At 44.6% G+C, this 21987-nt stretch overlaps 1 protein-coding gene across 1 annotated transcript in view; it reads left to right on the forward strand.

The window, feature by feature from the left end:
- Positions 1–21987, forward strand: part of MRPL13 (mitochondrial ribosomal protein L13) — a 120352-nt gene that overhangs the window by 62926 nt on the left and 35439 nt on the right. Inside the window, exons 5-6 of the mRNA XM_077493280.1 lie at positions 8413–8499; positions 13769–13890. Of these exons, the coding sequence (XP_077349406.1) occupies positions 8413–8499; positions 13769–13890 (209 nt within the window). The remainder of the gene's footprint in view (positions 1–8412; positions 8500–13768; positions 13891–21987) is intronic.

The raw sequence follows: 21987 nt of genomic DNA on the forward strand, positions 1-21987 counted from the left end.
GTGCAATCAGCGTGCCTATTTCGTTTTGACCTGGCTATGGCTCAGGGTCCCACCCAACAGACAGGAAGTCTGTGCATGGGAGTCAGGTGGACTCCTATTCCTCTGAGAGGAGTCAGAGGCTGCATGGGTGTAGCCAGAGCATGCATGTCTGCAAGAGGCAGACGTTCTTGGTGACAGAGCAGCAATCGCTGATCAGGAGTGAGCTAGGAGAAAGCTAAACTCTAGGAGACTCTTTTGGGTCACGACCGGACTTTTTGACAGCAAAGGTCAGACGGAACGAGTCCGTCGGACAATTCGATCGTGTCTGGGCTCCATTGGACCTTTGCTTGCCAAAAATCTGGCGGACTTTAGAAATAGAACATGTTTTACATTTTTCCACCCGAACTCCGCCGGACCGAGAAATCCGTTCGTGTGTATGCTAGTCCGACGGACAAAAACCAACGCTAGGGCAGCTATTGGCTACTGGCTATGAACTTCCTTATTCTAGTCCGGTCGTACATCATCACGTTAGAATCCGTCAAACTTGTGTGATTGTGTGTGTGGCCAAGTCCGTTCATTTGGAAAGTCAGTCAGAACTCCGCCGAAAGTCCGTCAGAAAGACCGTCGGATCTAGTCCCTCAAAGTCCGGTCGTGTGTACGCGGCATAAGACCTAGGCTAAAGGCCTGAATCGGCCGTATGGGAAGAATGTAAGCCAGGAGGCTAAAGTATTGAGTGTACAAGATACAGTAATGGTAGAACCTCCCTGCGTGGGTACTGTTGTCTTTGTGAACTTTTCTGTGCTTTAACATAAAGTGGACTACCAGGCCCTTAAAAATAGTTATTTGTACTCGCTGGAAAACGCACCTACTGTTTGAGTCTGATATCCCCAATCTTAATATATATATATATATAGAGAGAGAGAGAGAGATATGTGTGTGTGTTTATTAATATACACATATATATATTACACAATCTGATTTACAAAGTTAATAATCTGTGAGGGCTTGTTCACACCATGCATTGAAAAGCACTGCCTTCTGCAGACATGTGCAGTTGCCATCAATTCTTAATGGCACCCCTAAGCATTTGGCAAATGTGTTTGGACCCACCGAAATGCATGGTACCGCAGTAATATGCAGTTTGGTGTGGCACAATTTAAAAAATTGTGCATATAGGGCATTCCATCAAAATTAATAGGCTGCCTTAAATGTAACACATTGGGGGAATGGGAATGCGCAAATAATGTGCTCTGGCGCACCTTGGCCTAGGTTCAGACCTTTGTTTCCTGGCAACACGCACAAAATTGTGCACTTTCCTGACACCCAGAAAAATGCCTTACCATTTAGCAAACGTGCACCAGTGCCATTAATTATTACTGGCACCTCCACGCATCTGCAAAGGTGCTGCATTTTCACAAGTTCCAAACCGCATAGTGCCACAGCACCATACCGTTCAGTGTGGCATGTTTTGGGGAAAGGGATTTGGATGACTTTTCTGCGTTTTCTCTGTGTGTGGTTAGCCCGTGCTTGCTCACACCTGTATATATGATCTAAGCCTTATGGTCTGAAGGAGCCCTGAGACTTTGATTAACTAAACTGAAGTTTATTTGGCCTTTACAACGTGCTCCAGCTAGCTATATGTGTCTTCGTGACCTACCAGTACCATTCCATTTTTTTTTTTTTTTTTGTCGTTCAGTACATTTTGCTGAGGTTTGTGCTATAGGAAGAGGCTGGTGATGGTAAACTCTAATTTGTAAACTGTGGAACTATAAGAACCACCTAAAAGCTCCCAGTATCCCTTATATCTGTCTTGGTTACAGCTCGCGTTCCAGCCTTCTAGATAGGTTTAATGATTCTCCTGACCGAATGTCCTCGGCTCTTTAGTAAGTATCCTGGTAAACTGTGTTCTCCTCGCTCTCAGGGTGTCAGCCAAGACTCGCCTATGACACTTATCGAGACTGGAATGACTTCAGAGGGTTTTGACATTGCTCTATTTTGTGAATTACCCCTGATGGGATTAAAGGCAAAGTGTTTAAAATTTCTTTACAGGATAGGTATTTCTTCAGTTAGGCCCCTTTCACACAGGTGATCCGATCAGATCCACCTGTCAGTTTTTCGGGCAGACATGATTGGATGGTCTGACTCGCCCCTCGAAGACGTCAGGTGATGAAACATGTAGGAAGGTGCTTGTGACGTGACGTCACCACGACCACTAGGTCCGGCCTTGCAGATGGAGGAATGCAGCCGGAGACAGACTGGTAATGAGTTTATGTGCAGATTTTTTTTTTTTAACATTCTGTACATGTATGGTGAATATTAACAGGAAAAATAAATATATATATATATATATATATATATATATATATATATATATATATATATATATATAATATACAGTATCTCACAAAAGTGAGTACACATTTTTATAAATATTTTCTTCTATCTTTTCATGTGACAACACTGAAATGACAACAAGAAATGACACTTTGCTACAATGTAAAGTAGTGAGTGTACAGCTTGTATAACAGTGTAAATTTGCTGTCCCCTCAAAATAACTCAACACACAGACATTAATGTCTAAACCGCTGGCAACAAAAGTGAGTACACCCCTAAGTGAAAATGTCCAAATTGGGCCCAATTAGCCATTTTCCCTCCCCGGTGTCATGTGACTCGTTAGTGTTACAAGGTTTTGGGTTCGAATGGGGAGCAGGTATGTTCAATTTTGTGTTATCGCTCTCACTCTCTCATACTGGTCACTGGGAGTTCAACATGGCACCTCATGGCAAAGAACTCTCTGAGGATCTAAAAAAAAAAAAAGAATTGTTGCTCTACATAAAGATGGCTTAGGCTATAAGAAGATTGCCAAGACCTTGAAACTGAGCTGCAGCACGATGGCCAAGACCATACAGAGGTTTAACATGAGAGGTTCCACTCAAAACAGGCCTCGCCATGGTCGACCAAAGAAGTTGAGGTCACGTGCTCAGCATCATATCTAGAGGTTGTCTTTGGGAAATAGACATATGAGTGCTGCCAGCATTGCTGCAGAGGTTGTAGGGGTGGGGGGGTCAGCCTGTCGGTGCTCACACCATACGCTGAACACAACACTGCATCAAATTGGTCTGCATGGCTTTAATCAGTACAGCTGACGTCTGAAAATACGATACAAATACACACTATAACACATCACTTCCCTTTTTTTTTTTTATTCTGTCGTTCGAGAATTTTCGGAACTTTAAGAAACTCTTCAGGTTCGGTACACGACTAGTATGCAAAAAAAAAAAAAAACATATGTCCGATTTTCTAATCGTGTGTATGGGGCATAAGAAGGGGTGCAACGGATCAAAAAACTCACGGATCGCATCGTTCCTCGGATCAGAGTCATGGATCGGATCATTTTTCGGATCAGCAAAAAAAAAAAAAAAAAAAAAAAGACAAATCTTGTTACGCCCACTGGAGTTTTTGATTTCCCAGTTATTTTCAACGCTGTCACTGTTTAGCTAAATGTGAAAATCAGAGGTGTTCTGTCACATTAGCAACCATGTAAGGTCAGCAGATTTGCTGCTGCTTTTAAAATGTAACCTCTAAACAGTCCGTCGGATTTACAAATCCTGTATTTAAACCTTACAAGCTCCATTTTGTGTTGAAAATAACTGTGAAATCTAAAACTCCGGTGGGTGTAACAAGATGTCCGCTTGCCCCCTTCTCACTCAATTACTGTGCAGGAGTGTGGGGTGTAGCAAGATGGCGGCGACGAAACCTCACTTCTAGACTAAACAGCGGCCGCCGCTGGGTGTACTAAGATGGCCGACTCTCCGGAGCTAGGCCGAAGACTCTGCCTTTCCTATGGCCGAGGCAGTGGAGCGCTCCGGGGATCGCGAGGTGTGCCGATCCAAACAGGTTGACCCGTTCGGGTCACGGATTGGTGGCGATCTGTTGCACCCCTAGGCATAAGTAATCACTCCTAGGGAACAGCGTTAACCCTTTGATTGCCCCTGATGTTAACTCCTTTTCTGCCAGTGTCATTAGTACAATGACAGTATATTTTTTAGCACTGATCACTGGTCCCCAAAAAGGGTCAGGTGTCCGATTTGTCCGCCGCAATATCGCAGTCCCCCTAAAAGTCGCCGATCAACGACATTACTAGTAAAAATAAAAATATCGCATAGTTTGCCATCGCTATAACCTACCTGCATGTCTTTTTGTGTATTTGTGGAATAAAAAAAGGATTTGTACTTGTGTACAGTGTCACACGACCGCAAAATTGTCAGTTAAAGTAACGTAGTGACGTATGGCAAAAAATGGCCTGGTCGTGAAGGGGGGGGGGGGTAAATCTTCCAGAGCTGAAGGGGTTAATGGGTTGTATTTCTGTGGGTAAGTATAGAAAGTTTTGGGAGCTCGCTGATTTAGTTGGGTCAAGCCGTAGACGTCAGTGGGGATTTTTGTTCGAAGCCCGGGGGAGATTGCAGAAAAAGAATCGGCGGCTGGCAGTGTGCCAGGACCAGCTGTTGGCAGCTAAACCTCTGCAGATCCAGAGTTCAAAAACGAAATCTAATTACCATCAATCCACTTGCCTAGATCCAACCCACAAATCACGGAGTTGCGGAATAATAGGGGATTATGTTGTGTAGTGAGCCAGTATTCATAAACGAGGGACTTTTTTTCAATCTTGAAAATGTCAGACTTGGTTTGCGCGTTACTTTTAAATGGCGGGCGATTGTGATTGGTGGAGTCACCGCTTGTTTAGATAATGGACAGCTCCCAGCATAGAGCTGAGCACTTTAGCTGCAGAGTATAAATTTTATTACAGGTGCTTTATATGGCAACGCCAAGTTTATGCTTTACATACATATATTGTACATTTACATCAGTCCCTGCCCTCAAGGAGCTTACAATCTAATCATTGGTGTGTGCATCCTATTTAATTAGGGTGTTCCCCACCAGAGCAGTGGACAATGTCAGTAGTTTTTATTATTTTTTTGCAGTTTTAGTTTTCTAATTTATTGTTTACAATTTATTTTTTTTTTTTTTATTGTGACTGCGACATTATGGTGGATACATCGGACATTTTTGATACAATTGTCATTTATACAGCAATCATTGCTATACAAATGCAGTGAAGGGGTTAACCGGGGGGGGTGGCAGTGTAGGGGTTAAGTGTGTCCTAGGGGCGTGTTACTATCTGTGGGGGTCTGGGCTGTGTGTTAGTGAACACTTATCTCTGCTCCAATCACAGGGAGCAGAGATCAGTGTCACTTGCTGCTAGGCAGAACGGGAGATGCTGTTTACTTCCGCATCTTCCCGTTCAGCCTACCCATGAGACAATCGCGGGTATCCCCGCAGCGATCGAGTCCACGGGACCCACGACCGGACCCATGGGGGTCCCAACCAGTGCGCGCGATCTGCCGGCGGCGCGTACGCGACGGCAGGGCAGCAATTTCAAATGGACGTACCTGTACGCCAATTTGCCTGCCCGTGCCATTCTGCTGGCGTACATTGTCATGCACCGGTCGGAAAGTGGTTAATATGCGTTGATCTAAACCATTCCAATGTAGCTCTGGCTGTATGTTTAGGGTCGTTGTCCTGCTGGAAGATGAACCTCCACCCCAATCTCAAGTCTTTTGCAGACAGGTTTTCCTCTAAGATTGTCCTGTATTTATCTCCATCCATCTTCCCATCAACTCTGACCAGCTTCACTCTGCTGAAGAAAAGCATCACCACAACATGACGCTGCCACCACCATGTTTCACGGTGGGGGATGGTGTGTTCAGGTTTAAGTGCAGTGTTAGTTTTCCGCCACAAAAAGTTCAATTTTGGTCTCATCTGACCAGAGCACCTTCTTCCACATGTTTGCCGTGTCCCCAACATGACTTCTCGCAAACTGCAAAAGGGACTTCTTTTGACTTTCTTTCAACGATGGTTTTCTTCTTCCCACTCTTCCATAAAGGGCAGATCTGTGGAGAGCACGACTAATAGTTGTCCTGTGGACAGATTCTCCCACCTGAGCTGTGGACCTCTGCAGCTCCTCCAGAGTTACCATGGGCCTCTTGGCTACTTCTCTGATTAATGCTCTCCTTGCCCGGCCGGTCAGTTTAGGTGGGTGGCCATGTCTTGGTAGGTTTTGCAGTTGTGCCATAATATTTCCATTTTCATATGATGGATTGAACAGAGCTCCGAGAGATGTTCAAAGCTTGGGATTTATTTTTATTTTTTAAGCTAACCCTGCTTTAACCACTTGCCGACCTGCTCACATAGATATACTGCGGCAGAATGGTTCTGCTGAACCAAACCCACCCCGTACGGTACGGCTTCCCCTTTTTAAGAGCTGCAGCCAAGAGACCCATGGTAACTCTGGAGGAGCTGCAGAGATCCACAGCTCAGGCGGGAGAATCTGTCCACGGGACAACTATTAGTCCTCCACTCCACAAATCTGCCCTTTATGGAAGAATGGCAAGAAGAAAGCAATTGTTGAAAGAAAGCCATAAGAAGTCCCACTTGCAGTTTGCAAGATGCATGCACTGCACAGCAGGGGACCCGATGCATGTGGCCGGCGGATGCGATCGTGTGCACAAGAGCCAGTATGTGGATTTGTGTGTGTAAACACACAAATCCCTGTTCTGTCAGGGCAGGGAAGACATATTGTTTGTTGCTACTAAGTAGCAACAACGATATGTCTCCTCCCCCAGTCAGTCCTGTCCCCATACAGTTAGAACACATCTAGGGAACACACATTTAACCCCTTGATCGCCCCCTAGTGTTAAACCCTTCCTTACCAGTGACATTTACACAATAATCGGTGCATATTTATACTGATCGCTGTATAAATGTCAGTGGTCCCAAAAATGTGTCAAGTGTCCGACCTGTCCGCCATAATGTCGCAGCACCACTAAAAATCGCAGATTAGCGGCATCACTAGTAAAAAAATAAATAATAAAAATGCCATTAATCTTACCCATAGTTTGTAGACGCTATAACTTTTACGCAAACCATTCAATATACGCTTATTGCGATATTGTTTGCCAAAAATATGTAGAATATATATCGGCCAAAACTGAAGAAATTTTGTTTTTTAAAAACATTTTGGAGATATTTATTATAGCAAAAAGTAACAAAGTATTGTTTTTTTTTTTTTTCCATAATTACAGCTCGTTTTTTGTTTATAGCGCAAAAAAAACAAAAACCGCAGAGGTGATCAAATGCCACCAAAAGAAAGCTCAATTTGTGGGGGAAAAAAAAGGACACAAATTTTGTTTGGGTACATCGTCACACGACCGCGCAGCTGTCAGTTAAAGCGGCGCAGTGCCAAATTGTAAAAAGTGTTCTGGTCAGGAAGGGGGTAAAATTTTCCAGGGCTGAAGTGGTTAAACTTCTCCACAACTTTATGCCTGACCTGTGTGGTGTGTTACTTGGCCTTCATGATGCTGTTTATTTACTAAGGTTCTGTAATAAACCTCTGAGGGCTTCACCGAACAGCTGGATTTATACTGAGATTAAATTATACACAGTTGAACTCTAATTGCTAATTTGGCGATTTCTGAAGGCAATTGGTTCCACTAGATTTTAGTTAGGGGTATCAGAGTAAGGCCCCTTTCACACTGGAGCGAGGGCGGCGGTAAAGCGCCGCTATTTTTAGTGACGCTTTACTGTCGTATTTGGGGAGGTTTTCAGCCAATAGCGGGGCGCATTTAACCCCCGCTAGCAGGCGAAAAAGGGTTAAAACCACCCACAAAGTCCTGCTGCAGCAGCACTTTGCCGATGGTATAGACGCGCTGCCCCATTGATTTCAATGGGCAGGAGCAGTGGAGGATCGGTATACACACCGCTCCTTCACCACTCCAAAGATGCTGATAGCAGGACTTTTTTTAGCGTCCTGCCAGTGCACCGCTCCAGTGTGAAATCCCTCACTCTGGAGACACTTTCAAGGTGTTTTGCAGGTGATATTTTTTGTGCTGTAGCGCCTGCAAATGTCCCAGTGTGAAAGGGGTCCAAAGGGGCTGAATGCAAATGCACACCACACTTTTCAGATATTTATTTGTATAAAATTTAAAAACAATATCATTTTGCTTTCACTTCACAATTATGTGCCAATTTGTTGGTCTATCACATAAAATCCCAATAAAATACATTTGTGTTTTTGGTTGCAACATGACAAGTGGAAAATTTCAAGGTGTATAAATACTTTTCAAGACACTGTACAAGTACATTGGCGGCACTGAAAATTTTTGAGGTTTTAGTGCAAGTTAGTTGTGCATAAAAAAGGAAATCTCTACTGCTGTGCTTTCTTCTTAGCTAACCCATACTGCTCTTGGAAACCTTTGTGATAAAAAAAAAAAAAATCTTTTACAAAGATAAAATTAATGCAGTTTGTAAATTAAGAAAAACGTACCAAAAATCATTATAGTTTCCCTTTTTAACTCCTGTTATTCTGTTTTGCAGATTATTAAACTGGCAGTTTACGGGATGTTGCCGAAAAACCTTCACAGGAAGAACTTCATGCAGAGATTGCACTTATTCCCTGAAGAGGTAAGTGATACATATGGACAGAACGTTCGTCCGACACTGTGGATAATCACAACATCTCTTTAAACTGTGCTGGCTCCAGCCGCGAACACTGGCTGCGATGATGCTGAGCAAGTCCCACTCTACGCGTTTCGTCATATTTTTGTCTTTAGAGACGGATCTGTGAAATGATTGAGCAAATACCAACTCATTGATTTGAGGGTCATTATCTCTGGTGAGTGTCTCTAGGGCCAGGCTATATTTACCAGGATAGCATTCATAAGGCGGTGCCTAGGGCGGCAGGATTAGATGGGGCAGCACTAAGCCTCAAAAGTTACATTTTGCAGTCACTATTTACTTAGTTTCTTCTGGCCATCTCCTGGTATTTGTGGCTAAATTCAGCAAGAGAACGGTAGGGGTTACATGGGAAATTGAGAGGAGTCAAAAGGCTCCCTATAGTTCAGGAGATTTGAAGGCATCTCAAATTTCTCCTCTTCGGTGCACAGTTAAAAATCAGACCTGAATATATAAGGTAGACCAACAGTACCTCCAAAAGCACATTGTAGCATTGGCTTTTACTAAAATAGTCACATGACACAAGAGGCAGGGCTTGTACTAAAATACTTTCTCTTATATTCACCGACCTACACAGATCCTCTCTTAGCCATTGGGTTGTTATGCCCTATTACTAGGAGATGCTTGGCATTAGTTGTAATACAACACTCAGAACTCTTTAGTTCCGCCCAGGGGGCGGTCCCTTGGGCAACAACCCTCTAGTCTGCCATGCAGTCATCAGTTTTATTTTGCCTAGTGAAGGAGAAGGACTTAGGAACCCTGCAGGCCCATCGGTCCGTGCTTTTTTCTGCAGAAGCGTGACTTTTTGCGCAAGACGATTGATCCTGTGATCTACTATAAAACAACAAGCGGCTGGGTGACAGGCTGGATACTCTTATCCTTGTAGTCTCCCCAGTCCGGCCATCGAGCGTGTGCAGGCCGCAGCTACGTGCTAGGCAGGCCACGACCAAACCTCGGCTCCATAGGTGGTCAGTGAGCTTTTATACTCCGGGGCAAACATATGACCGGGCTACCGATGTCTGCGTCACAGTATGCTGGGCCAGCAGCCACCCTGTACTGATCAGTGAGTGGGTCTGTGATGGAATGTCTCCCAGCTCTTCGGGACTGGCAAGTACGGCTCTCCCTGCCTCGGCGGGGCTGAGCAGCTGGGCATTCCCTGAAAGGTCGATTCGGGGTTCCCTCACCTCCCTCTCTTCTCTCCCTGTCCTTATCCCCCCCCCCCCGTGGGGGATGCTGCATGTGGCTGCTGAGCGGTGTGTGTGTGTGCTACGCAGGGGCTCTACGGGGGGGCTCTCACTTGGGGGGAGGGGGGTTCGCTGGCTAGCTGTGTTCTGGGCCCTGTTTTTCATGCCCCTGGAAGGTGTCTGTGAGGCCATGCTGATGTCCTGAGCAGCGATGTGCTCACTGCCATTGATTTCTCCCTGTACCTCATGGAGCTGTTTTCGGTGGCCATTTTAGGTGTGGGCAAGGCAGCATGCTCTCCTGAGCTTCAGCGGCCATTTTCCTGGTGATTTCCTATTCAGAACACCAGCGGCCATTTTCTTGTAGCCTGAACACATTTTTTGAGTGTTCTCTAGCGGCAGCATGTGCTCCTGTGCCCTCACAACCATTTTCCCTGTGTTTTATGTCCTTGTGCTGGATGCTGGGCGGCCATTTTCTTGAAGCCTGAGCACACTTTAGAGCGGTTTTAGCACCATTTGCAGCTGCTTCCACTGACACAGCACTGTTTCCTCTGAACTGGGAGCCAACAGGGACTACAGGCACTCCCTTCTGAATAGTGCAGAACTCCTCAGGGTGGCGATTCCAGCGGGAAAGAGCCCCTCAGCCAGCGGCAGTAAGGAGGGTGGGACTGTCACTGTCCCTTCAGGTAGCAGACAGGGTAGAGTCAGCATGGCTTCAGAAACTGGTGTTTCTTCCCCCGAAATCCAGGCAATTGCAACCGGGTCACCTGCGGACTGCGCAGTGCCTAAGGACACCCTGACGGCGGTCCTCAATTTGTTCGTTGCCAAGATGGAGGCGGCACGTGGGAAAAAGGGCGCAAAAAAGCGGCCCCTGTCCCCCTCCGTCCTCTGGGGATAGCTCTGACGCAGACTCGGGTCCTGCTGAGGCTGGTGACCCCTGCTCTGTCTTGTCAGATGACGCTGACCAGGACCGTTCGGACAGTGAGGATGAGTCCCCGTCCGGGTCCGTGCGCGACAAAGCGATTGTTGGAGCACTTATCACAGCTGTGCGTGATACTCTGAAGATTCAGGAGCCAGCAGATCCCTCTGCTGGTGTAGTGGTCCCCTTCGGGTCCCGCAAGCCAGTACATTCACCTAAGGTGTTCCCGTATCTGACTTATTTTGCCAAGTTCATTTACAAGGAATGGGGTCGCCCGCAACGGACCTTTTCGGTCCCCAAATCCATGGCGGTGTGTTACCCCTTTGAGGAGCGCCTTCTCAAGAAGTGGTCGGCTCCTCCGGTCGTGGACCCTCCAGTATCCAGCTTAAATAAAGTAACCACGATCCCGGTAGAGGGGACTCCTGCATTTAAGGATCCCACAGACAGGAAGGCTGAGGCAGTGGCTGATTCCTTGTTTACGGTTGTGGGGTCCGCCGTGCGACCAGTACTGGTGTCCGCACTTGTGTCGCAGACACTAACTGAGTGGGCAAAACTGTTGCCCCACGAATTGGGAGAACAGGCTTCTCCTGTCTGCGTGGAACTAGCAGACCAACTAGTGCAAGGCCTCAAGTATGTTTATGACACGCCCCTGGATACTCTTCCCCTGTTATCCAGGGCTTCAGTGTCAACAGTGGTGCTGAGGCGCCTGATTTGGTTAAAATGCTGGTCTGCTGACCACTCATCCAAAAAAGCCCTGACTGATCTTCCCTTCCTTGGCGACTGGCTCTTTGTAGCCTCTTTGGATGACATTAATAAAAATGCCACTGGTGGTAAGAGTACCCTACTCCCACCTTGGGTCTTTATGCCCCATGTTGGCATGGTGTCCACCTTAGCATTTGCAGCGGAAAGGCAGTGTAGGACAGGCCAGAAGAGAGGGTTTACTTTGACGCAGTTGCTCAGCTTAAACATGTATTGCAATATTTGTGAACTTAATATCCCGGTTTTTCATGGCATAGTTTGCTGGGAAGGGGGTAGCAGTGTGCAGAGGGTCCATCCAGAATCTGTACTGTTACAAATATGGACGCCTGTCCCCGTCCTGACTTAAGTAGGAAGTTCCTATTTTAAATAACTGTCTGAAACTCTCTAATTAGGTGGCTGAGGAAACAGGAAAATTGACTCCCCCCTATAAAACTTGTGTAATGCTGACTATATGCTGCTCAGAAATTATTCCATTTCCAAGTCATAAAAACGGAGTCTGTGTTTAATTTTCCTAATGACACTTAATTGCAGTTCAAATCTCTTTTCCTGTTAGATCGGCTTGAAGTGTTAACATTCCGCTCAATATAAATTAACGGAATGTCGGCGCAATTCACAAAGCTAACAATCCAATGAGACTTTAAAATTATAATTAATGTTAAAATAAAGATTCTTATCTTTGTTCTGAAGCCCAACTCCAGGCAAAATAAAAAATAAAATAAATAATGACCCTTGTAGTAGGGCCTTCGCACTCTGCCAGGGTTACAGCGGTAGTAAGCTCCTCTTTATGATTTCTACCTGCAGGTAAGCCTATAACAATGAATATCTGCTAAACGTTACCGGTGCATGTGCACTGTGCTATGGATGGTTGGCACATTCGAGCAAGCGGTCCATTGAGAGTGCTGTGCCACAACTGTGGGTCCCATGTGCACACATGGGAGTGATGTCATTGCAGTCTGTCCATTCAAACGGCCTGAGAGCGCGATCCCGGAAGGAATACCGGGTGAAGATGGAAGCGCCGACAGGGCTTTGTTTTAAGGCTAGTAACTCTCCTAGCTTCCCTACATACACTATATTACCAAAAGTATTGAGACGCCTGCCTTCACATAAACTTTAATGGCATCCCAGTCTTCGTCTGTAGGGTTCAATATTGAGTTGGCCCACCCTTTGCAGCTATAACCTTTTCAACTCTCTTGGGAAGGCTGTCCACAAGGTTTAGGAGTGTGTCTATGGGAATGTTTGACCATTCTTCCAGAAGTGCATTTCTGAGGTCAGGCACTGATTTTGGAGAAGAAAGCCTGGCTCGCAGTCTCTGCTCTAATTCATCCCAAAGGTTTTCTATTGGGTTCATGTCAGGACTCTGTGCATGCCAGTCAAGTTCCTCCACCCCAAACTCGCTCATCCATGTCTTTATGGACCTTTCTTTGTGCACTGGTCCAAATCATTTGGTGGAGGGAGATTATGGTGTAGAGTTATTTTTCAGTTAGTTCCAGTGAAGGGAACTATTAAGGCGTCAGCATACCAAGACATTTTGGACAATTTCATAGTCCCAACTTTGTGGGAACAGTTTGGGGATGTCCCTTTCCTGTTCCAACATGACTACACATCAGTGAACAAAGCAAGGTCCATAAAGACATGGATGAGCGAGTTTGGGGTGGAGGAACTTGACTGGCCTGCACAGAGTCCCGACCTCAACCCAATAGAATATAATACCTTTGGGATTAATTAGAGCGGAGACTGTGAGCCAAGTCTTCACATCAGTGCCTTACCTCACAAATCCCCTAGACACACTCCTAAACCTTGTGGACGGCCTTCCCAGAAGAGTTGAAGCTGTTATAGCTGCAAAGGGTGGACCAACTCAATATTGAACCCTACGGACTAAGACTGGGATGCCATTAAAGTTCATGTGCGTGTAAAGGCAGGTGTCTCAATACTTTTAGTACTATATTATAGATTCACACAGAAAAGCAATATTTGAGTCCATTCAAATGTCTTATTTGAACTGAAACTCTGATGAGGGGGATTTTTTTTCTGTTCCCTGAAATGCATTGTATGTGTTTTTATTTTCTTTTTTACTAATACATTTTTACAATTTTTCATTTGGTCTGGCCCACCTTCCACTGTTGTGATGAGAACAGATTTTGATGACAGTATCTGAACTGCTTTTTGAAAGCCGCGCCTGCTACGTCAATTGTGTTATTTGTTCCCATTATCTCTAAGGGGTTGTTTTACATTTTTTGCACTAAAAAAAAATTCAGTTTTGCTCTAAGAAACAGGAGTGCCTGAATTCCTCTTTTGTTGAATTATTTCCATGTACAGAGAAGGCATGTCACGTCTTGGTGTTTTTGTGCCGTTATTGTAGGACATTCCTGAAGACATCTTGAGGAATCTCGTTGGTGAAATTAAGCAACCCAGAGCCATTCCCCGAAGGCTGGATGAGTACACAGAGGAGGAGATCGAATCCTATCCAAAGCTCTGGGTTCCGTATGTAGATTTTGTTATCAGGATTATCCTTTTTATTTAAAATGCAAAACCTGCTCCTTTACCAAATGTTAAGTAGGGCGGTGAAATAAAACAAATTATTTTATAGCATTCAAAAGATGCTGAGCTTTCTTGTAAGAAAGCCCAGCACTGCCAGACCACTTGTTGTTGGGCTTTTGTGTAACTGATTCCTGAACACATTCGATCTCTGTTAGGAGTGGAGCAGAGTTCCTCCTCTGAGGATTTTTTTTTCACAACAAAACGAAAGCCTCGTACACACGAACGGATTTTCGGCAGGGAATTTTGTGATGACAGACTGTTTGCCTAAAATCCGACTGTTAGCGTTCTCCTTCAGACAATTGTTGTCCAACTTTCTGCTTACAAATGTTGGATAGCAGGCTCGTAAGTTATCGGCGGACAACGGTCTTTTTTTAGATTTTCGTATCATCAGTACACAAGTCCGTCACACACAAAGGTCCAAAGTACAAACACGCATGTTTTTGCAGCCCTGCCATTGTTCCCTCATTGTAGTCTGATTGGTGCCCATTTGCAGCCTCAGTAGTGCCCAGTAGTTTGATCAATGCCCATTTGCAGCCTCAGCAGTGCCCATTTGCAGCCTCAGCAGTGCCCATTTGCAGCCTCAGCAGTGCCCATTTGCAGCCTCAGCAGTGCCCATTTGCAGCCTCAGCAGTGCCCATTTGCAGCCTCAGCAGTGCCCATTTGCAGCCTCAGCAGTGCCCATCTGCAGCCTTAGCAGTGCCCATCTGCAGCCTTGTCATTGCCCATCATTTCAGCCTGCTCAGTGCCCATCTGCAACCTCACCATTGCCCATTAATGAAGCCTAATCGGTGCCCATTTGCAGCCCCGCCATTTTCCATCTGCAGCCTTGCCATTGTCCATCATTGTAGTCTGATCAGTGCCCATTTTGCTGCCTCAGTAGTGCCCAGTAGTTTGATCAATGCCCATTTGCAGCCTCAGCAGTGCCCATCTTCAGCCTTGCCATTGCCCATCATTTCAGCCTGCTCCCTGCCCATCTGCAGCCTCACCAGTGTCTGTTAATGTAGCCAATGCTAGATCTTCTGTGTACTCGGCTCGGCATTCGGCTCGCAATCCGGGACATGTGACCTGCTAGGAGCCGTCCAGTAGGTGGGACTGGGCGTGACTGCGAGCCGAGCTGAGTACACAGGTGGTTTGGCTCTGTCTAATCTGGCGGCGCTTGTCCCCTCCTTCCCAACACTATGTCAGCGTATAACAGGGAAAAAGTGCGTGTTGTATGCCAATAAATACGATAATTTTATATATATATAATTTTTTTTTCTTTTTTGTAAAACATGTTGATGCTTAAAAGTGAATTTCACTTTCGAAATGTATGTTATATGTAGGGTGGAACATGTTTCACACATCCCTGTGACAGCATGCGGGGATCTTCTCCTCCCACCCGATGTCACAATTTAAAAACCGCAAAGCTGTGCAGGGCTCCACCCACATGGCTGCATCATTCATTCACAGAGTTCTGAGAATGAATGTACTACAAGTACAATCATCCACCTCAGCCATCAATTTGTAGTTCTCAATGAACTGCGGGGGCGCTGGTGAGCACTTGTTCATTGATTCTTCCTGCAATTCAGTAACTGCCTGCTCCAACTGGGCAGAGAGTGTACTGAGAGTCTGCGGGAGCCAGGCTTGGCATTCGCGATCTGCTTTACAGGCTCCACTGTACAAAACAAATGCACCATTTTTTACCTGAAAATGTACCACTCTTATTTGCTCCCGTTTTGGCCTGTTTAAATATACAATTTAAATCACTTTCCTTTCTAATATCTGTTCATTAAGTGCCAAAAATACCTATTAAGTCAGGAATTCAGAAATGTCCTGTGTACACTTCCTGCATTATCTCATGGAGTCTTCATAGTTCTTTTCTTGCACTGCAAAACAATTAGTCCCTATGCTGTGACAATAACGCAAATGGGCAGAATTAAGTAGTTTAAGCGCTTCAATAATGGGCACTTTCACCCCCTTCCTGCCCAGGCTAATTTTCAACCTTCAGCCCTCTCGCCCTTTGAATGACAAGCGCGCAGTCATGCAACACTGTACCCTTATGAAATTGTTATCATTTTTTTCACATAAATAGAGATTTCTTTCAGTGGTATGAGATTATTTTTTTTTTATTTGCAAAATAGATTTAAAAAGCCTGGAAAAAAAAAAACACGTTCTTCGTTCTGTTATAAAATTTTGCAAAAAAATTATCTTTTTTCATAAATTTAAGCTAAAACGTATTCTACTATATTTGGTGAAAAATAACCCAAATCAGTGCATATAATTTAGTCTGTAGGAAAGTTAGAGTCCACAAACTATGGTGTATATATATATCTGAAAAATCAATCAATCCTAATGTACTGATGCCCCTTCTCATTTCTTGAGGACTGAAAATGCCAGGACAGTACAAAAATCCCCTAAATGACCCCTTTTTGGAAATTAGACAGTCCAAGGAATATAGTCGGTGTTAATTTTGGCAGTAAATTTCGATTCTAGTTTTTGTCTTAGTCGTTTGACTAAAATGCCATTTTAGTTTTAGTCCCATTTCAGTCGTTTTTGCTTTAGTCGACTAAATCTGCAGTACATTTTAGTTGACTAAAATCATTTTATTCAACTAAAATATAATGAGTTTAGTTAAATTGTAATGCATTGTTTAATGATTTCTCTATAATTTCCAAAATGAGTATATACTCCTGGAGTAAAAAATTCTAATATGATATTATTTATGGTATTAAAGAGGGATTCCACCAAAAAAAAAATATTAAAAGCCAGCAGCTATAAATACTACAGCTGCTGACTTTTAATAAATGGACACTCACCTGTCCCGGGTTCCAGCGATGCCGGCAGCCGAGGCCGATCGATCGCTCGGCTCTCGGCTGCTGTCGCCACCATTCTAGGTGAGGGAATCAGGAAGTGAAGCGAATCGGCTTCACTTCCCGGTTCCCTACTGCGCATGCGCGCGCCGCGCAATAGGAAATCTCTTCGCTGTCACTGGGACCCGTGTGTGTCCCAGCAGACAGCGCGGCAGGGCAGGAAATGGCGTAGACTCCCACGGGAGTCTATGCCCGGAAGTGGGTGAAAATACCTGTCTTTGACAGGTATCTCCACCCCCCCTCCCCCCTGAAAGGTGTCAATTGTGACACCAGAGGGGGGGGGGGGGATCCGATCAGCGGAGGTTCCACTTTAGGGTGGAATCCCCGCTTTAAGGTTTGAACAAGCTCACAGATACAGATTTAGCCACTGTGGATGGTCTGAGGAGGCCTGTAATGCTGCACAGTGCTCTGAACGGTGGCTGTAATGCTACACAGTGCTCTGGATGGTGGTCTGAGGAGGCCTGTAATGCTGCACTGTGATGTGGACAGTGGTTCAACAGGCCTGATGCTGCACAGTACTCTGGATGCTGTAGTGAAAATCTCCTCCTTCCTGAACTCTCAGCACTGGAGAAACTGTGCAGTTTATTATGTGACCTTGGTATACGAGTCAGCAGTATTTTAATGTAAAAAGATAAAAAGAAGCTTTATTAGCTGTGGGGACTATGGGGTGGGGGGGGGGGGGGCGGCAGAGGAACTATTTTCATAATACCGGGTTTAGTAACACTTTAAAATTCTGCAGAAAAGTAATTGGTGCCAACAGTAGCTTCTCTAAAATTCCACGCTCAGTTGTCATGGCTGTGCAAGGGACAGGGGTAGAAATCCCCTCCATGGTTCCAGAAACCTAACAAAAACCAAATTAGGGAAGCCCATGTTGCCTCCACTACACCTACAACACAGAAGTTATCTTTGGATGGAGTTGCTTTTTTAGTTTGTGTTGTCAAAGCATGTAAAAGAGTAGAATGACTGCGTCCGTTCTCTCGCTAACATTTTGTAATCAGACTTTTTTTAGTAGCTCTGGCATTCAGAATATGCATACAGCTCCAGATGAGTGAGTTCGAATTTTCTGCTCTAAGCCGCTCTCTTTTATGTTTTTGTGCTGTGCTTTATGCCTGCATGCTGCTAATGAACTCCAAGGTATTAAACCCTCCTAGTATGAAAAATCTCTGACATTTGAAACGCAGTCTCTCTGTAAGCTGAGCAAGGATCACATTGTGAAGTTAATCCGCTGCATTTAATGCCCTTTACTCCCTCTTATCGCGTATTAAACTCCTTTTGTGCCTTCTTGCCGACACTTTCCGCTCTTAAATGTGCTCCTGGTGTAAAGATCTCTTTTAGATTGTTCCCCATGTGTTCCTACCAACTATTTTTATTCAAAGTCGGCTGTCCTAGTATTAAAAGAGAATATTGCACACAAGACTTTAATCGATCAATAGAAATGGATTGCTTGATTCATTTCCAGAACTTTCAGTTTAGTCAGAAAGGGCTAAGCTATGGTGAAGGAATGCTTTGATGTGCGATGGAACTGTCCGGGAGGCCTCGTGTTTAGTTGGACGCTCGGTCACGCCTACTACTAGACTGGGCAGCTGAAGGGCACGCTGGCCGGTCCTTTTATAAGTGGAAACCATTGTCTGCCTGTTGGTTGACGGGCAGCCAAGCTTGACATGTATTCAGATCTACCAGAAAGGTACATAATAGTTTATTAGTGAAGAAATTCTATCTTTGTTTTACATAGTGTGGGCCTTAGAAGAAGTCCATTTTGAATTTGTGAGTTTTAAATGTTTGCATTAACAAATCACATAATTTGCCATGAGATGCTACAGTAATAACTATAGTTTTTTCAAAACCGCAAGAATGAAAATGCAACTTTTAGTAACCCTGGTCTAAGACCCCTTTCACACGGGGTTCACTTGTACGTTAGTACTAAATCGCTGCTCGTTTTAGCAGTGCTTCAGCGCTGTTTTAGCGGTTCTTTTCGGCCGCTAGTGGGCACGTTTAACCCTTCTGGTAGAATTCTATAAAGAACATGACGGTATAATTTCCCACTTCCGCACTTCTTATGCCTCGTACACGCAATCGGACTTTCCGCCAACAAAAACGTGGATTTTTGTTAGAAGGTTGTTGCCTCAAACTTGTCTTGCATACACACGGCCACACAAATATTGGCCAACAATTATGAACATGGGCACGCGGTGATGTACAAGACGTACGACGAGCCAAGAAAAAGTAAGTTCAATAACCCAGTGTGGCTCCTTTTGCTTGATTCCGAGCATGCGTGAACTTTTGTGTGTCGGACTTGTGTACACACGATCGGAAATTCCGACAACAACGTTTTTTGTTGGTGGAAACTTTGAGAATTTGCTAGCCAACATTTGTTCGCGGAAAGTCCGACAACAAATGTTCGATGGAGCGTACACACGGTCGGACTTTCAGCCAACAAGCTCACATCCAAAATTTATTGTCGGAAAATCCGATCGTGGGTACGGGGCATTGCTGTGCTAGAAGAGGACTGCATCCCACAGTCCATGATGGTGGTGCCCAAGATGGGGAAGAACCCCAAAATGTTTGCGTCGTATCACCTGATTTCACTGCTCAATGTTGACGCCAAGATTTTCACCAAGATACTGGCCAACCGCCTGAACTCTGTGATATTGTCCTTGGTGCACGGAGACCAATTTGGCTTCAATGCCTGGCAAGGGTAGGACATACATTTTCCTGGCTTCTCTCAGAACCAGGTCCCTGTGCTTGAAGTTAAGGAGTTTCAGCATAAATGTGCGTGGGGGGGCTTCACGCAGGGGGTCTTGCAGCCACCTGTTCTACCACAAAGTGGGCGACCGAAGAATTTACCTTGTAGGGTGTTAAGAAAGAAAAACAAGTCTAAAGTGTACAGTACTTTGCAAAAGTCTTTTATAGTGTTTAGAGTTTATTTTTATCAAATTTTTATCAACTAAAATGAACAGAAAATAAATCCAAATCCAATCAGTATTTGGTGTGACCACCCTTTGCATTCAAAACACCATCAATTCTTCTAGGTAAACCTGCACAGAGTTTTTGAAGGAACTCAGCAGGTAGGTTGTTCCAAACATCTTGGATAACTAAGCACAGATCTTCGGTGGATGTAGGCTGCTTCAAATACTTCTGGATGATGTTGAGATCAGGGCTCTGTGGGGGCCAAACCATCACTTTCAGGACTCCTTGTTCTTCTTTACGTTGAAGATGGTTCTTAATGACGTTGACTGTATGTTTTGGGTGGTTGTCCTGTTGCAGAATAAATTTGGAGACAAGCACACACCTCCCTGATGGTATGGCATGATAAATTATGAAAGTAACTACCTGTATTTCTCAGCATTGAGGACACCATTGTTCCTTACTAAATCTCCAACTCCATTTGCCGAAATGTAGCCCCAAACTTTGCGAAGAACCTCCACCGTGCTTCACTGCTGCCTGCAGCCACTCTCCAGCCCTTTGAACAAACTGCTTCCTGCTACAGCAAATGTTTCAGATTTTGACTCGTCAGTCCCAGAGCACCTGCTGCCATTTTTATGCACCCCTGTTTCTAATTTTTCCATGTATACTTGTCGCTTAGCCTTGTTTTCATGTCCTATTCACCAAAACATAGAAACTGGGGTGCAGAAAAATGGCAGCAGGTCCTCGGGTCTGGTGAGTCAAAATCTAAAACATTTGGCTGTGGCAAAAGGCAGTTTGTTCACAAAGGGTTGGAGAGTGGTTCAATTATCAGCGGTGATACTTGTTATTGTATAAAGTGAATATCAATCTGCACAATCTCGTGAAATAAAGCAGTGTATATATTAATTAATAATAGCTTCTATTACTAACAAGTGTTCTCACTTCACTTAAAAGGTGCAAATAATCAATAAACAATGCTGCGCTATAAATCCAAAACAATCAATAATGGTACAAGTGTAACTAACAATGGTAATCAATAAACATATATAGCTGAAAGTTCATATATAAAATCTGTGATTGAAGTCCATTCAAAAAATGTATACTGTATATCAACAGTGCAAAAATTCCAAAGTGCTTGTGTTCTCCACCAATTTCAAAGGGCTGCTCACCTCACTTCTGAATAAAATCAGCAGTGTTCTCCTGTGGTGCTGGTAAGCCTTTTTCTCTTCCACATTGCCTATTCCCATGGGATAAAACCCCAAACATCTCACCAAATATGATGGACATGCAAAAGAAGGAAGGCAGAATCTAGTGCTTTCCGTTTAAAATGTATAATTGTATATAAAAAAGGTAAGGTATACAACTTGCAAAGAAGGCACTGTAAGCCGTTCAAGCTGAAAACACATTTCAGACAAAATAGGTCTCAAGATGGAACATCAATAGGCAGGCTCCGTCCCCTAGACGCGTATCGTCAAAGTATTGACTTCTTCAGTAGAGGTGAGTCCCCCCTACCAAAGAAGTCAATGCTTTGACGATACGCATCTACGGGACGGAGCCTGCATATTGACGTTACATCGCGGCCATCTTGAGACCTATATTTGTTTCCTTTCTCAAGCAGCTGCATTTTCAGTAGAAAAGTCTGTCCTCTGCCAGCATACTGCAGAGAGAGATCCTTCTTCTCTGTGTGGAAGCAGTGGTCTATCTGCAGAAGTCTGGCCCAACCACTTCTGAGCCAGACCTATAGCTCTGCAATCAGCAAGCATATTTTGGCTGATTGTAGAGCCCTTACTTTGACTTGGTGTCGGATCTCTGCAGATAGGCCATTGCCACGCAGAGAGCGAGGGTTATTCTCTGAAGCATACTTGCCAGGGACAAGCTTTTTTTAACTGGCCACTTTTTAAAGAACACAGACTTTTTGTTTTCTTACATCTGCAATGTGTTTAGTTGCTTTCAACTGAACGTTCAATTGGGCTTTAAAGAAAAATTCCAGGTATGGTATATTTTTACATAGTCTACATTGGACCAATGTACCTAATACAGTATATGCTATACCTGGCTGATGCTCCTGGAAGCTGGAAATCAGTGAAACAGACACCACTACTCCAGTGATCGCCACTAGCTTCCAGGTTCTGTGCGGAGTGGCTGCATTGTGTTTAGTCACTCAGCATGGACAAAATTCAGAGAACGCTTTGCATTTTCTATAGTTACACAATACATGGTGCCTGCTTCAGTGATTTCCAGATTCCAGGGGCATCGGCCACGTATAGTACTATAGTGTGATATGGGT

This window comes from Lithobates pipiens, unplaced genomic scaffold (assembly GCF_037356315.1).
Source record: "Lithobates pipiens isolate NorthernLeopardFrog02 unplaced genomic scaffold, aLitPip1_a1.2 Scaffold_19, whole genome shotgun sequence".
Taxonomy (NCBI): Eukaryota; Metazoa; Chordata; class Amphibia; order Anura; family Ranidae; genus Lithobates; species Lithobates pipiens.